The sequence below is a fragment of the Hyaena hyaena genome, unplaced genomic scaffold, assembly GCF_003009895.1.
Source record: "Hyaena hyaena isolate Hyena2069 unplaced genomic scaffold, ASM300989v1 scaffold_731, whole genome shotgun sequence".
Taxonomy (NCBI): Eukaryota; Metazoa; Chordata; class Mammalia; order Carnivora; family Hyaenidae; genus Hyaena; species Hyaena hyaena.
This window is the reverse complement of record NW_024081360.1, coordinates 539,685-554,238: the sequence shown is the minus strand read 5'-3', so window position 1 is coordinate 554,238 and position 14,554 is coordinate 539,685. Positions and strand designations below refer to the sequence as shown.

The window sequence follows — 14,554 nt, the reverse complement described above, 5'->3', positions numbered from 1 at the left end:
ATAAAATATCCCTTCAACAGTCTCTTGAGATGAAAAGGATGAAAAGTTATCAGGAAGATGAATCCCTCTTTTAGCCTTGTAGGATTATACAGCTCTCTGTAATGGGAAACTTAAGTTACTGGAAAATACACATTTCTCTGAATGTTCTTTGCTACTTCTTAAATAAACTACCTCCAAAACTTAAAGCTACTGAACAATATACTCAACAAACACCAATTTCCTATAGTCATTCCATCCAATTCAGTAGGTCGCATACTATAAAGAGGTTTCATTTTAAATTTAAGGTTTTTCTTTTGAACACACATCAAGCACAAGAGCTTCAAACACTGACCCCCTTTCAGTAAATTCTACTTAATGGTTTAACAATGTGTGTTCAATTAAAAACATTCAGGTGTGATGAGAATACCAACTGCTTTACAGAATATAACTCTAGCCTAAATAGTACCACTCACTAGTATTCTTATAATACCCAAACCCAATTTACAGCTTCACACAAGATTATAAAAGCACAGATGGAGTGTACTGACTGCACGCCACTTTACTTCCTTGAGCTTCACTAGCAATTGAGAAAGATTAAAACAACAACTTCAGTTCTTGGTCTCTTGGGATATTAAATCCCAAGACTATGCTTTAAAAACATATATTCTTGAAACACAATCTCAGACATAGTTCTAATATTATGAACAAAAATACACTAGTTAGTAAAACAAGCCAAGATAAACCACTTCAATTAATTCTAGGCAAACCTATTTTGAGTACAATAGATAACTAGCAAACCCAGGATTTCTCTTCTGCTTATTTTGGAGACACAACGTTCCATGAAAAATCATCCAAGTTAAAGCACCACCAGAAACACATGGCAAAGTGTCTGGCTAATTTATGGGCTAAAATAACTGTCAACATCTTTTACCCAACTATGCAACCCATATAAGTTATTTCTGGATTCCGGCACCAATACACACAAAGCATAAACGCAAATTAAACTGAAAGGACTGGTATCTAAATGGGCTCAAATCCCACTTGCCTCAAAAATTAAAACAGCAGAATATAAAATTTAAGCTATGATTTCTGATATATTATGATAAAAATATGCTATTCTATGACAAATTAAAAACAGAATGCACAGCACACTTCGTCGTTTTTCTGAAGTATCTCAGAAGGCTAAATATTATCACCTTTCATAGTCCATTATTCTAAGCTAAAATTCTTTAGGAAATTTCAGGATTGTCAGTATCACAGTTCAAGAGAGGCTGTTACTGAACCAAACAACAAGAGAGTTGAAGCTTGAAGAGCCACAACCAGCTGTCTTTCCTAGGTATAACCATGAGTTATATATGCTTTGAAAGTTGGGGAGTTAGGTGACTTCTATTTGAAAGTCTAGTTAAATTATCTATGATACTTGTCTGGAAAATCACAGGAAAGTCATGTTGGAGGTGAGAACAGTGTCTGTGCTCCCTGTGCTCCCAATGCCCTGCCTGAGAGGCAGCACCTCGGGTTTCTCTTCACTGGGCTGGCTGACCTTTTCCACAGTGCAGCAGAGTGCGGGGATCCCTCCACGAGCGCAGTGAGTTGCTTCAAGGGAGATTCAGGGAAATTCAGGGACACACTGTCCTCACTGGAGGGCAAAGTAGAGAACTGCTCATCAAAACTTGACAAACTAGACGGGCACATGGAGAATGTGGAGGAACGGTTGGAGGAATCAGAGGCCGGGACCCAAGTCTGTGAAAAAGAAATCGCTGAGAATAAATCTATGACTAAAACGATTTTAAAAACTGTTGTTCTTTAGAATGAACACTGAAGTTGTTGAAGGGGTAAGAAAACATCTGTATCCTGGAATCCAGGAAGGGGTAAAAAGGCCCCAACCACAAAATCTTGAGTATAAATGGATTCCAAATAATGAGGTCATCAATGAGAAGCGTCACTGCTGAGTACTGCTCAGGAAGCAGCTTCCAAAGGAAGTCATGGATGGAGAGCCCTTGGTTATGCTGGTCTCTTTAGACAAAGAGTTTTTTAATATGACGAATAAGAAACTAAAGTATCTATAAAGGGCTAAAGATGCTATTTGTTCTAATACTTTGCCTAGACATACAAGCTGAAACATCAGAACTGAATATTTGTTAAAAGCTAGTGTATAGAAGCCAAAGATTCTAATTCCTAAATTGATCCTCGTTATTTTAAAATTTGATGTCATGTCTAATAAGGAGCCAGAGAAAGAAAGATCAGGGAGTCACAAGGAAAGAAGAACAAAGGCACTGAAAAAAACAAGTTCTAAGTACGAGGTTAGCTGCAAACAAACTTTAAGAATAATATGTTTATTTTATGTTACAAATATTTTGGTAAGCTTCTAATGGGTCAAAAGCTTAGGACATAAAAGTGAATGACATCAAGTTAAAGAAAGAACATAAAATTCAAAGTATCATATTCACCTGTTCTAGTGACAGAAAAATCTATTTTTGACAGTTTTCAATGCCAAGTGAAATTTAATATTTCTCCTAATATTTACCTTCCAATTTCCTATCCACATGGAGAGGTGGAGGGGATGTCAATTATAAAAGGCCATTACAGTGTTATGAAAATCCAGTGGCTAAACTGAAAAAGGTACGTAAGCAACAACTGTATTCTGTTAATAAACTGTGCATGGTCAGATCACTCGTGAAGGAAGGAAAGACGTAAGAGGACTAGTTCTCTGCTACTCCTACAGGATGTGTGCTTGCCAAAGCCAAACTTCAGATGGAGACTGCTGAAATACAAACATGTGTAGCAAACACAATGGGGAAACTGAGTACTGGGTAACTGACAGACCTTACTGAATGGTATGTCCATGGTATTTTTCCTTCTTTCAATGCTAATTCAGTAAGTTTTTTACTGACTGCCCAATGTGACAAATATTATGCATTTCCTTAAGCTACTTGTTTTCTAGAACTTAAGAAAAGAAAAACCAAGCTAGCACAAAACCCTACTACCAATACTTAAGAAACTACCCATATTGCCACATACCACAATACGTACAATTAAATCTTAACAAGCTCAACACTGACTACTCCAAGATCTATTCATGACACAGAAAATACTGCAATGTCAAAAACCTCCTAAAAGATTTAAAAAACCAAGAGAAAGGAAACCTGGGAAATACAGGTACACATGAAGCATAAAGATCTATCTATAATTACTGCCTTTCATACTCATACCATGTAAACAGATAATCACAACCAACAAAAAAGACTGTAATTCCAAAAAAACTCCTCAGATACGTCCAGTGGCTTTCCTTTTGCTTTAATTTCTATGAGATCATTTATAAAATAATCCTAAATTCTTATAACTGAAAACTAGGGACCTGAAATAATCAGGATGAAATTTAACTGTTTGCCTTCCATTCCACTGTGTATCTAATTTCTAACTACTTTCGGATTAATATTTTTCTTGAAATCTAATTTTTTAAAAATGTTTGGTTTTGGAGACATCCATGAGGAAACTGATAACAAAGAATTTAATTTCTAAGCAAATATTTCTCAGGGAATTTACTCAGGGGGAAAAACAGACATAAAAATGTTAGTAATATTGTGATTAGTAGAATTCAGGAATTTTATTTATTAATAGCAAAATATTCAAAAGCCAGCAAGGCAAGAAGATGTTCACACAGGTTCAACAAAGATATGGGGAATGGTTTCTGGTATTTATCTTCTTATCACAATAAATAAAGTCCTACTATTTCTTACTCCACAGCTTCACACAAATCTTTAGCAACATGAACTTCAGTGTCTTTACTGTTGATCAGTAACCAAACAACTAATAATCAACTCTTGGGTCTAGAGGCCACCACAAAATGATGTCCATGATTTTATTTGTATCCCAATCTAAATGTACACAAAGCAAACTAATTCCACCTTATAAAACATTCTTCTCTATTCCAGGAAAATATCATCATCCAATTCAACAAAGCAGGACTATAAACCAGTCATTTGTTTGCGTGCAGAATTTACTTTAAGATGTCACTGACACCTTTAAAACCCTTGAATGAAAAAGCTAATTATTTCAACTCTTTCATTTCTGTAATGACAATTCCAGCAGCAAAATCCAGACGTCTTCAACAGGAGAATTATGACTTCAAAGAGAGCCCATTTGTACCTGCTTTGCCTTTCAGGATTTTATTCTGGTAATACTGCCACTCCAACTGGGGGTTAGCACCAGGACGTAAAGGTGCCCTTCCTGTGCCTCTGTTACTTGTAACAGCCACTGGTTTTCCTGTGAGATGAAAAAAAAATTATTTTTAAATCTAAGAACAAGAATGTTAACATGACAACATGTAAAAGAAAATTTTTCAAAAGATTTTTTAAAAATGACATATTTTTCTTTAGCTTTATATTAATCTATAAAGGAGCTAATATCTTTAAACATTATCAATCACCATGCAAATATCATCTAAGTTTCTCAACACCCCCCAAAAAGTAAACTACCTGTGGCAATTTGATACATTTATTCAACTTAAAAGCAAGGCTATCACTTCCCTTCTCATGATTTTTTTTTGTTTTCTTATAGTAGAGAAGAGTCATCTCAAATCCTATATTCAAACTGGAGGAGTGGGAGAGGATAAGAAAAACCAACTACATCTGGATTTTTTACATTTCTCTTATCAGAAAAGTAAAGTAACAGCCAATCTTTCAATTGTACAGAGAGAGAAACAAATATATATGCAGAGGGACCACAATCTGACCTACAATATAATAAACTTGAGAATATAGTCTCAGTTTTTGGTTTAGTTATAAAGTCTTTCAGGTATCATTTCCTTGTGTGTGCATTAAATTTACAAAAGAAGTATAACTTCTTAAAGTGATAGCATGCATCCCTCATATACATGTTACTGAATGCATTTGTTGTGAGGATAAAAAATACTACCCTCAGAGTGACTCATCAGACTAAACTCAATTCTTTAAACATTCTAAATTCCCTTCAAAGCTAAGCAGTAGGTACTCATGACACAAATAAAGCCCTGGTATTAACCCAGCAGCTTCTGTGCTTTCCTTAAAAAGAACAGACTCTCAGAAGAAAATGCTAATAGTAACATCTTTCAAGTACAGAGAGAACTACTGAAAAATCCAGAGTAAATGTTTTTAGAAGTATTGACTAACTCACAAATATTTAAAATCCATTAAAACAAAAATGAAAGCACATCTCAGCAATATTCAATAATGTAAAATTATTCTCTATCCAAAAAGTTGGAATGTGCACTAGCATCATCAGGACAGTTAATCAAGTTACTTATTATTCAAGAGAAAGAAAGCACAGTGACCAAAACTGCAGACATATGCTACCATAAAATTTCTATTTAATAACCAAGTAATAGTAAATATGTAAAAATATAGAAAATCCCCAATGCAGGTACCAGTCTGTATTAGTCTTAGATGAGATCCTTCAGCTGAAGAGTATTCTTCCCTAAAGGGAGAACAAAATGTTTCTAATTTCCCTTTATCTTTCTTGATAACGGAGTCAGAAAATTTGGAAGCAGGGATTTATTTTGCCAAGGAAAATTAAAATAAATTATTTTTTAAAGAAGATTTTATGGTCCCTTAGAATATATATTTATAACAATATTATCAATTTTCTTAAAATATGAACAAGAATACAGACCTTTGAGATCTGGTCTATTTCGTATACCAACTGATACAAAGAAGCAATCCATATCAACATGCATTATACAGCTCTGATGCCTGGGTGAACTCAATACTGACATATTTCCTAGAAGGAAAAAGAGAATGTTCAAACCCGAAGCTGATTTTTAATGTTAAAAAAAAAAAAAATCAGGTCTAGTTAATTTTAAAAATTGTATTTTTAAGTGCCTATAAGTAGAATGAAGTCTCAAAATAATACAGTATCTACTACAGATTAATTCTATCACTTCAAAAAAGGTCAAATGTCAGTTTCTTTGGCTCTAAATGTAATCCAGATATAAATTTAGTTTCTAAACATAATTTGAAATAAATTATAAAAACATCATGTTTTTCTAATCTATATGCCAATAATTAAGTCTTTCAGCCAATGTCTAAATGCTTAAAGTTATTTCTGTGTGATTATTTTATTAAAATGTATGAAGGTGTTTTCATATATTTAGTTACATGGAGCTAAGTAACTTTAGATGATCAGTATTCCATATGCAGTCTACAAACATTCCTTGACAAAAAAAAACAGTAAAAATGGCTACTGTTAGAGTGCTTGGTAAATGTCGTGCACTGTTTTAAGAGGTTTACTTGTAATTTAAATTCTCAACATGAAACATGTAATCTTATTATGTCCATTTTACAGATTAGTATTATGTTAGTAACTGTGTTATGCAGCCAGTAAGAAGCTGAACTCGTGTTCAACACTAGACAGTCTGATTTGAACCCTCTAGAAATATTTAGAAAAAGTCTATAAAACAAATATCTACATATAAATCTGTTTGTAAATGTATACACAACCTTCCTCAAGTCATTAAACATTATTAAAAATCAGCTTTGAAGCATATACGCCACTTTGAAGAAGATAAATGGTAGTGTCCTCTCCTAAGGACTCTGGCTTCTAATCACCCTGAGCTACATATTTTGGTTTATCAGAGTTATTTTAACCAATCCAGCCATAACTAGAGCTTTCCTCTGCATCAGTTCCATCCTTAGCCCTTTTCCCTAGTCCTCTAAAATATACAAGACTTGGAAATAAGAACTCTGAGCTTGTAAAAAGTTCTAATCTTGGGGCACCTGGTGGCTCAGTCAGTTAGGTGTCTTAGACTCAGGTCATGACCTCGTGGTTTGTGAGTTCAAGCCCCATATCAGGCTGCCTCAGGCTCTGTGCTGAGGGTTCAGAGCCTGCTTTGGATTCTGTGTCTCCCTCTCTCTCTGACCCCCCCCCCCCCCCCCGCCTACTAACGCTCTGTCTCTCTCAAAAACTAAATAAAAATTAAAAAAAGAAAAGTTCTAATCTTATAAAGGAGTTTTCTGTTGATAGGTTTACAAATACTAGTATGGAAGGTGTTAAGTCTCCAGAACAGGCTTCTAAAACTTACATTTTTATTCCCTGATAGTTCAGACTCCTCCATTTACCAAACTGTGACTGTTAAAGTATTTACCTAGTACTCACTACTAGCAAGGCAACAAGCCTTTGTTCATGTTATCTTCCCTTAAGTTCAGAAGCTCACAAGGTGAGCATCATGGACCACCTATCACTCCATGAAAGGGAAACTGAGACCCAGAGAGGGGAACTGGCCCATGGCCCTGCAGAGCCAGAATTTGGATTAAGAATACGTTATTGAACTCCAAAGCAATGCACTTCCTTGCTACCCTCTGTATTAGCTCGAGAAATGATTTATAAAATAAATCTTAACAATTATAATTCTACTGTATATAAATGTTATATAAATATAAACAACCCAAATAACTGCTTTAAACATTCAAGTAGTACAGAATGCATATACCGAATACCTACTGAATGCTTTCATACAACATAAAAATTTATCATTTTATTCCATTCATGAAACTAATTCATAATAGTTCTTTGAAGCTTTCAAAATTAAATGACCTTCACCATATATATAAGGCCAAGGGATGATATATAAATAAAATCTAATACCTATAACATTATTCTGAAATTAAGTAACACAAAGCATTTAGGACTACATCAAACACAACAAAACATAACAGAAAAAAAAACCCACATGGAGAAGCTCTATCACTTTCTAGGGCAGAACCATGAGCTTCTCTCTGTACCTCAGTTTCCACAGCTATAAATTAAGGTACTATGAGACAATTCTGAGATAGGTCTCTAAAAAACAAAACAAACAAAACCATATACTCCATAAAAAGCATCTAAAACCTCAAACCAGATACTAATTGATAATGACTGCATGGAAATACAGCCGGTAATTGTTTTTGTCTGCTTTTGAATACAAGAAAAGTATTAAAAAAACAAAATACAATTAACCCATCTACTTTTATGTGAAAATACTTAATTTCACTGTAAGTTTACCACTATAATTACAATAGCTATTAAGTCAGTTATTTAATAATTTAAAAATCATTAAGATGCCAGCTTCTAGAATTAACAGTTACTCTTACCAAACCAATTTATTCTTACAGGAATTTAAGCACTGAATAGAAATACATGTTATATTTTACAGAGTTCAAAATTTCAACAACTGACAAGAAAGGTCTACATGAAGAAAGAATGCTCAGAATCCCAATCTTGTTATTGTTTAAATTACCTGAAAATATTCAGCTAGCCAACATTTAAATCTAAATTTGTAAAAAATATTTTAATAAAGAAGAAAGCTTTCATAATCTGCTATGCTTACTGTTAACTTACATGCCTTGATATTCCTAAAGACTTTTATATTATGAGAGCTTAGTACTGATCAGAATACCAGTGACAGCTTAAGAACAAAATGGTCAAGTACGATTGTTTCTTAGGAAAACAATGTTAGTAAGTATCTACCTGTGTCAGTTACAACAAGTGCAGACCTGCCTGTTTTCATTTTTTTTAACTTTTCCCTTCCTGGAAAGATACCACTACTTTGTCTTTGTAGGGTATTGACAAACTCAGTCAATTCACACTTCCACATTGATATGTGATGCAGTCTTGAGCGGGAGTAGAAGTCTGAAATAAAATTGCAATCTGAGGGTTTGGATGGCACTGAAGGTGCTGCCTTGCTAAGAGCAGGTACTGAAGTGCTTTTTGTGCTTGAAGGCCCCTGAACAGCAGAGTGGTGAGCACCATTTATTTTAGTGTTACTGTGCAAAGATGATAAGGAGAAGGAATGAGTTCTGTGTGGATTCCGCACAGCATCTGTGTTTCTAGTGCTCTGTTGCAACTGCTGCAAAATGCAGTCTCTGAAGTCAGTGCTGCTCTTCTCAGCCTGCTCCTCCTCCTGAGCAAAGTCTGGAGAAAGCCTGCTGGCAACACTGTTGCCCATGGGCACCAAGCAATCCTGCATCTGTAAGGCACCATTAGAGCTAGGAGTATGTCCATTAAAAATGGCAGTGCTGTCTCTGTGATGCGGAATTCCATTTTGTTTCCTTCCTGGAAGGATGTGCTCTAGCTCCACAAAACTGAAGTCATTATTTCCATCTTCTTCATTCCAACTGTTCATTCCATTGACTTTGACTTCATTTTCTGTCTCAATCTTCTTAATTATATGATTTCTAGAGACAGAAAAAAAAAAAAGATTTAAATTGATGTATGACTTTCAGGCTAAAACTATTTTTAATGTAAATGTGGTCTTACTGATGCACACCTTCAGTATTTCTCCCCCTAAAAACTGAAAAACTAAGCCATAAATGTTATATTCTTTCCCTTCCAACAAAAGATAATTCTCAGCTAAACCAAAGTAGTGAGGTAATTAGGAAAATTTTAGAACATAAAGTCTTAAGTTTTGTTCTTTTTTTTCAAACTTCAAACACTCCCAAAGTAGAAATACAAAGGAATTTCAGGAGGAAGAAAAATAAAAACTATTTTCAATTATTTTTCCCACTAAAATTTAAATGGAACCTGTAATCCCTAAATACCCAATTTGTAGCACAGTATCTGGCATTTACTAGGGAGTCAATAAATTACGGGAGTTAACATAAATAACTCCCATAAAAATGGTAAGAAACTTTATTTGAATTATTATTCCTAGTTTTAGTTTTATGTAAGGCCCTGTTCAACACATTATATATGATACTGCTACAATCCTAGGGCGAGTTAGTTTCACTCAGGAAGACTGACAGACTGTATTTACTAATCCATTAATATGGCCCACTGTCATAAGCAGGTAAAAAGAACCACGTTAATGTGTATGGGTAATTCAGTAAAATGTACACCTAGTAAAATGAGGATACCTGCTTATTAACAAAGGAAATGGCATTTCATTTCTTAAAAAAGCATATTCAGACGCCAGGGTGGTCCAAGGTAAATGGACCAAGTTTCCAGATGACAAGTTTATAAATGCAGGACCTATGACAAATGTTTTGCTAAATTCACATTACGACTCTTCTAGATGTTTGCTTGGTAATGATCTATAATAAAGACAAATTTCATTTGCATTCACAAAAATATCTAAGTAACAACAACAACAAAACCCCCTGAATTACAGAATAGCAATTCATTCTACTTAGAAATACCCACACCCAGGGGCGCCTGGGTGGTTTAGTCGGTTAAGCATCCGACTTTCGCTTAGGTCATGATCTCCCGGTTCGTGGGTTCAAGCCCAGCGTCAGGCTCTGTGCTGACTGCCAGCTCAGAGCCTGGAGCCTATTTCGGAGTCTGTATCTCCTTCTCTCTCTGACCCTCCCCTGCTCACGATGTCTCTCTCTCTCCTAGAAATAAATAAAAATATTTAAAAAAAAGAAATACCCACACCCATTAACCCAGTTACAGTTCAGGCTCCTGATACATGATACCCAGGCACTGGTGAGGCTGCCACAGATTATCAGGTTTTATCTAAAGTCCCTCATCTTAATACCAATACACGAGATTAGTAAAAACAGTATGAATAAACAGAAAAGTCACATATGAGACATATGCAAAACATTGCCACCCATTTCTGGGCTGGCTCTGGCTGAACTATCTCATGGAATATGACATGCAAATTAAGTCCAATCCTCACAGATGATCATGCCAGAAAAAGGGAAAAAAGATCAACAGGGAACAAGTAAAAGAGGAAGGAAAAGAAAACCTAATTTGTTACCTGTCTGTCCCTTGAGATAAAGAGATCACATAAAAGAACTTCAAAGAAATGTATAAAATGTATTGAATAGCCTAAAGAATAAATATTATAGAAAGCAACAAAAGTGAGGTAAATCAGAAAAGCCTAACATCTAGTTTTCTGTGTAACAAACAGTAAAATTCTTCTCGTGTATACTAGCAACATACGCAACAGAATTACATACATTGCTAAGAAACACATTCCTAATATACATTTTTTCTGTACTACAGTTTTTCAGCTTAGACAAATGGATATTCATAAAGGAGCTATAGTGGAATTGTATCACCGGCAGGCATACATTTGAATTAGGCAAAATGTACACGTATTAAAAAGTACAATCTAACAGGTAAATTCCTGCTAAAACTGACAAAGAATTAAAAATAAAACCACCTATTTTCCTATTTTTATTAGTGTGGGTAAGAGAAAAATATAAAGTTGCATATTAGGAAAGATTTTGATATTATTTGTTGTGCACCCTGATGGCACAAAAAAAACTGAAAGTGTTAGGTAATACGAAAAACATGAATATGCTTATAAGTGAATACAAGATAAAATACAAACGACAACAACAATAACTACTGAAGGTAGTGATAACGGACCCTCCCAGCTTAATTGGACTCCTGGTCTTTAAATATATATGTATATCCAACTCCCAAAGCAAGCAATTTAATAAATAAGGAGAACACTAGTGATAACGAACCACCTGATATACAAGTAGAGGCAACATACCAATTAATCATGAAACCAATTTACCCAAGAAAAGTGTAATTAAAGCTTAATCAATATATTTTTTAAATCTGCCACATGGAATAAAGTCTAGAATTACCTCTAACTGTAACACTGAGGGTCACCAAATAAATTTTTACTGATATAAAAATATTTATATATATGTAAAATTGCCATGAATTTGGAATTTGTCAAAAATAACCTAGAAATGTTAACACATTATGTATAGAGCACACAACAAAGGTATATTGGCACAATTACCTGGGTTTTTGAGAAAACAAAATCCTACAGCAAATTGCTTAGGTGGAAATAATTACTTTTGGGAAAATCCATGGAAAATTTTACTTTCAATAATTTAAAATCCATTAGTATAACATGGGAATCTACACTGACTGGAAATATTTCCTTATTTACACTTTATTTATGAAACTTTCATGATAAAAATAAATTTTTAAAACTTTACATTTATTGGGGGGGCGGGTGGCACGTGTGAAAGTGGGGAGGAACAGAGAGAGAAAGGGAGAGAGAATCCCAAGCAGGCCTGGCACTGTCAGTGCAGAGCCTAATGTGGGGCTTTAACTCACAAACCATGAGATCATGACCTGAGCCAAAGTTGGATGCTTAACTGACTAGAGACGTCACCTAAGCGCCTCCAAAATAATTTTTAGGTAAGACACCCGCAAACATATTTTAACATGGTTAATATAATAAATGGCCAGGTTTTGTATTTGTTTCTATCTTTAGCAAAGCAGAGGCTGTACCCACACTCACTGCTAAAACCCAACTCTGCAGCATTCCCCTGTCTAGAGAAACTTACACCCTGTTGTTCAGCTGTTTGGCTACACTGCTTGGACCCGGCACAGGATCCTCAGGTTTGCACACAGGATTAAAGTTGAGACCCTTCTGCATGCTGGACTGCTTGGTGTACAGCTGATAGGGAATGTAGGACAGGAGTCGCCCAGCTTTGATGCTGAAACAAAAAAGTAAAACCAATTTAAGAGTTTAATACTTGAGGAAAATAAGCTTCATGAAAAATCAATGTCCTTAACAACAGGAACTTTTCACCAACTATGAGCCAATTGTTTTCCTACTTTATTTCTTCTCCCTCTGTTTTAGTGGCCCTAATGCAACATAATCTTAAACACTTAAGAATAAGACATTCCACCCATGAAAAGACACACATCTAAACTTTTAAAAGTTAGTGGCTAACAACATTACGAGGGGAAAAAGAAATAGAGAATAAGATGACAAAACTCCCAAGTACGAGCTCAAGTAGTCAATATTCCATAACTTTAATATTTACCACAATTCCCCCTCAAACAATTCATATAGAATCATCAAGACTTTCTCAAATCTCATCTATTAAGTTTTTTCCAGAATAACTGAAATGGATGAGAATTCCCAATTTCCACACCATGAGCTCAGGAAAGGGGATAAATGACAGTTAAATAAGTCTACGATTTCTTGCCCTTTCTCCTACATGGTACAGATTAGTTTTTTATTATAGATACTGAGAGTAAGCTATTTGTTTCTGAGGTCCTGGAGACTGAGAATGTATTTTCTGATAAAATACTACCTATAAGTCATTAAGGAATCATCAGAAATGTGTCTGTTGGTTAATTAGCCAAATAAAAATAATTTTACAAGAACTCTTTAATACTTTGAGAAAAAATGTAAATGACACCAATTTTTTTTTAAAAAGCCAAATCTACACCATAAAACTAGTCACATACATTTTGTATAAAGAATAAATTGAGGCAAGATACAAAAACAGAAGAAAAATGAAAGAAATCATGAGATGAAATTGCAGTCAACTTTTATGTAAGTGAGCTGAATAAGCACTCAGTTAATGTAATTAGAAACAATGTTTTAGCCCATGTGAAGTATGGGCTCTTCAGAGCACCCTAAGTACATGACAGACATGTTAACATATTATAGTTTGGAAGCATAAAAAAAAAGGGCAGTTTGGGAGCGAGCCAGTAACCCCCAGCAGGGGACCCTGATGAGCTGGCATAAACCGCAACAATCATCATCTCTCCCTGCCAGCCGACTGGAACCTAGACCTAGGAGGAAGGGTTCCCTGTTTCAAGACTCAGCACAAAATGAAGAACAACAAAAACAAAATCAGCCTTAGTAACTTAGGACAGTGTTTTAACACTGTGCTCCACGACACCGATCAGGCTTGAGGAAGCAGTGGGGTGAATCACACCAGCTTCTCATTAACTATCTTACCCTTCAAATGTCCACATTAAGTCTGAAGAAAAGGATTATGGCCAAAGTCTGAAAATTTCTAACCTATAATATACTATATAAAAGTATAAGATTTGCAAGATAAAGGTTTCAGTAAAATAATCTCATACCTAAAACTTCTCCATTAAAGGACTCCGTTGCCTCTTGAAGAAGTCATGGCCTTATATTCATGCCCACCTTAAACTCGGGTTTAATGGCACATACACAGACACAAGGGAATTCTAATCAAAGCAAAGCAATCACTCAAACACTTAGAAGTGGTAGTTGGTGTTTAAACTACTCAAACCAAAAACAGGAAAACTAATTAAAGAAAAGAATATCATGTATCATCCATTAAATAACATAATGTTTAAAAATTTTTAAGTACAATAAAATATCATACAAACACTATTGAGAAGAGATGAACAAGACTGGGATTACAGTATGAAAGAAAAGAATACTGTGATTGACCAAAAGTATTCCATGCTAGGATGTGTAGACACTGGGCATTTATATTATATATTAGGACATATGCGCAGATTGATCCATTTCCACAGGGGCCAGCTCATCTATATCAAGCTTAATTAAATGGCAAAGAGCAGACCCAATTAGGAGTCAGAAATATCTGAATTCTGAATCCTGCTGTTCTTGGGTAAATCAGTTAGTCTTATTAGCTCTGCCTTCTCATATATAAAATGAAGCAACTGGCCATATAATAAGAATGTCCAAAGTAACTTCAGTTATTTAAAAACAGATGATTAAGCCTGACTTCAAACTAAAATAAAATCCATTCAGGTGAACTTTAAAACTTATAATCGGCTTAAATTGCATTTTTTATTGTATTCTCTCTCTAGTTATAGTCAAGGCAAGAAGAATAGGAATTTTTTTTTT

At 34.8% G+C, this 14,554-nt stretch overlaps 1 protein-coding gene across 5 annotated transcripts in view; it reads right to left on the bottom strand.

Moving 5' to 3' along the window:
* Positions 1-14,554, bottom strand: part of REV1 (REV1 DNA directed polymerase) — a 94,729-nt gene that overhangs the window by 28,911 nt on the left and 51,264 nt on the right. For 3 of the 5 annotated variants that reach the window (XM_039217983.1, XM_039217984.1, XM_039217985.1), the window contains 4 exons: positions 12,252-12,404; positions 8,458-9,164; positions 5,626-5,733; positions 4,126-4,242 (listed from right to left, as the gene is read on the bottom strand). In XM_039217983.1, coding sequence (XP_039073914.1) covers positions 4,126-4,242; positions 5,626-5,733; positions 8,458-9,164; positions 12,252-12,404 — 1,085 coding nt within the window. Of the gene's footprint in view, positions 1-1,519; positions 1,701-4,125; positions 4,243-5,625; positions 5,734-8,457; positions 9,165-12,251; positions 12,405-14,554 lie in introns of those variants that run through there. The other 2 variants (XM_039217987.1, XM_039217986.1) reach the window with 1 other exon arrangement.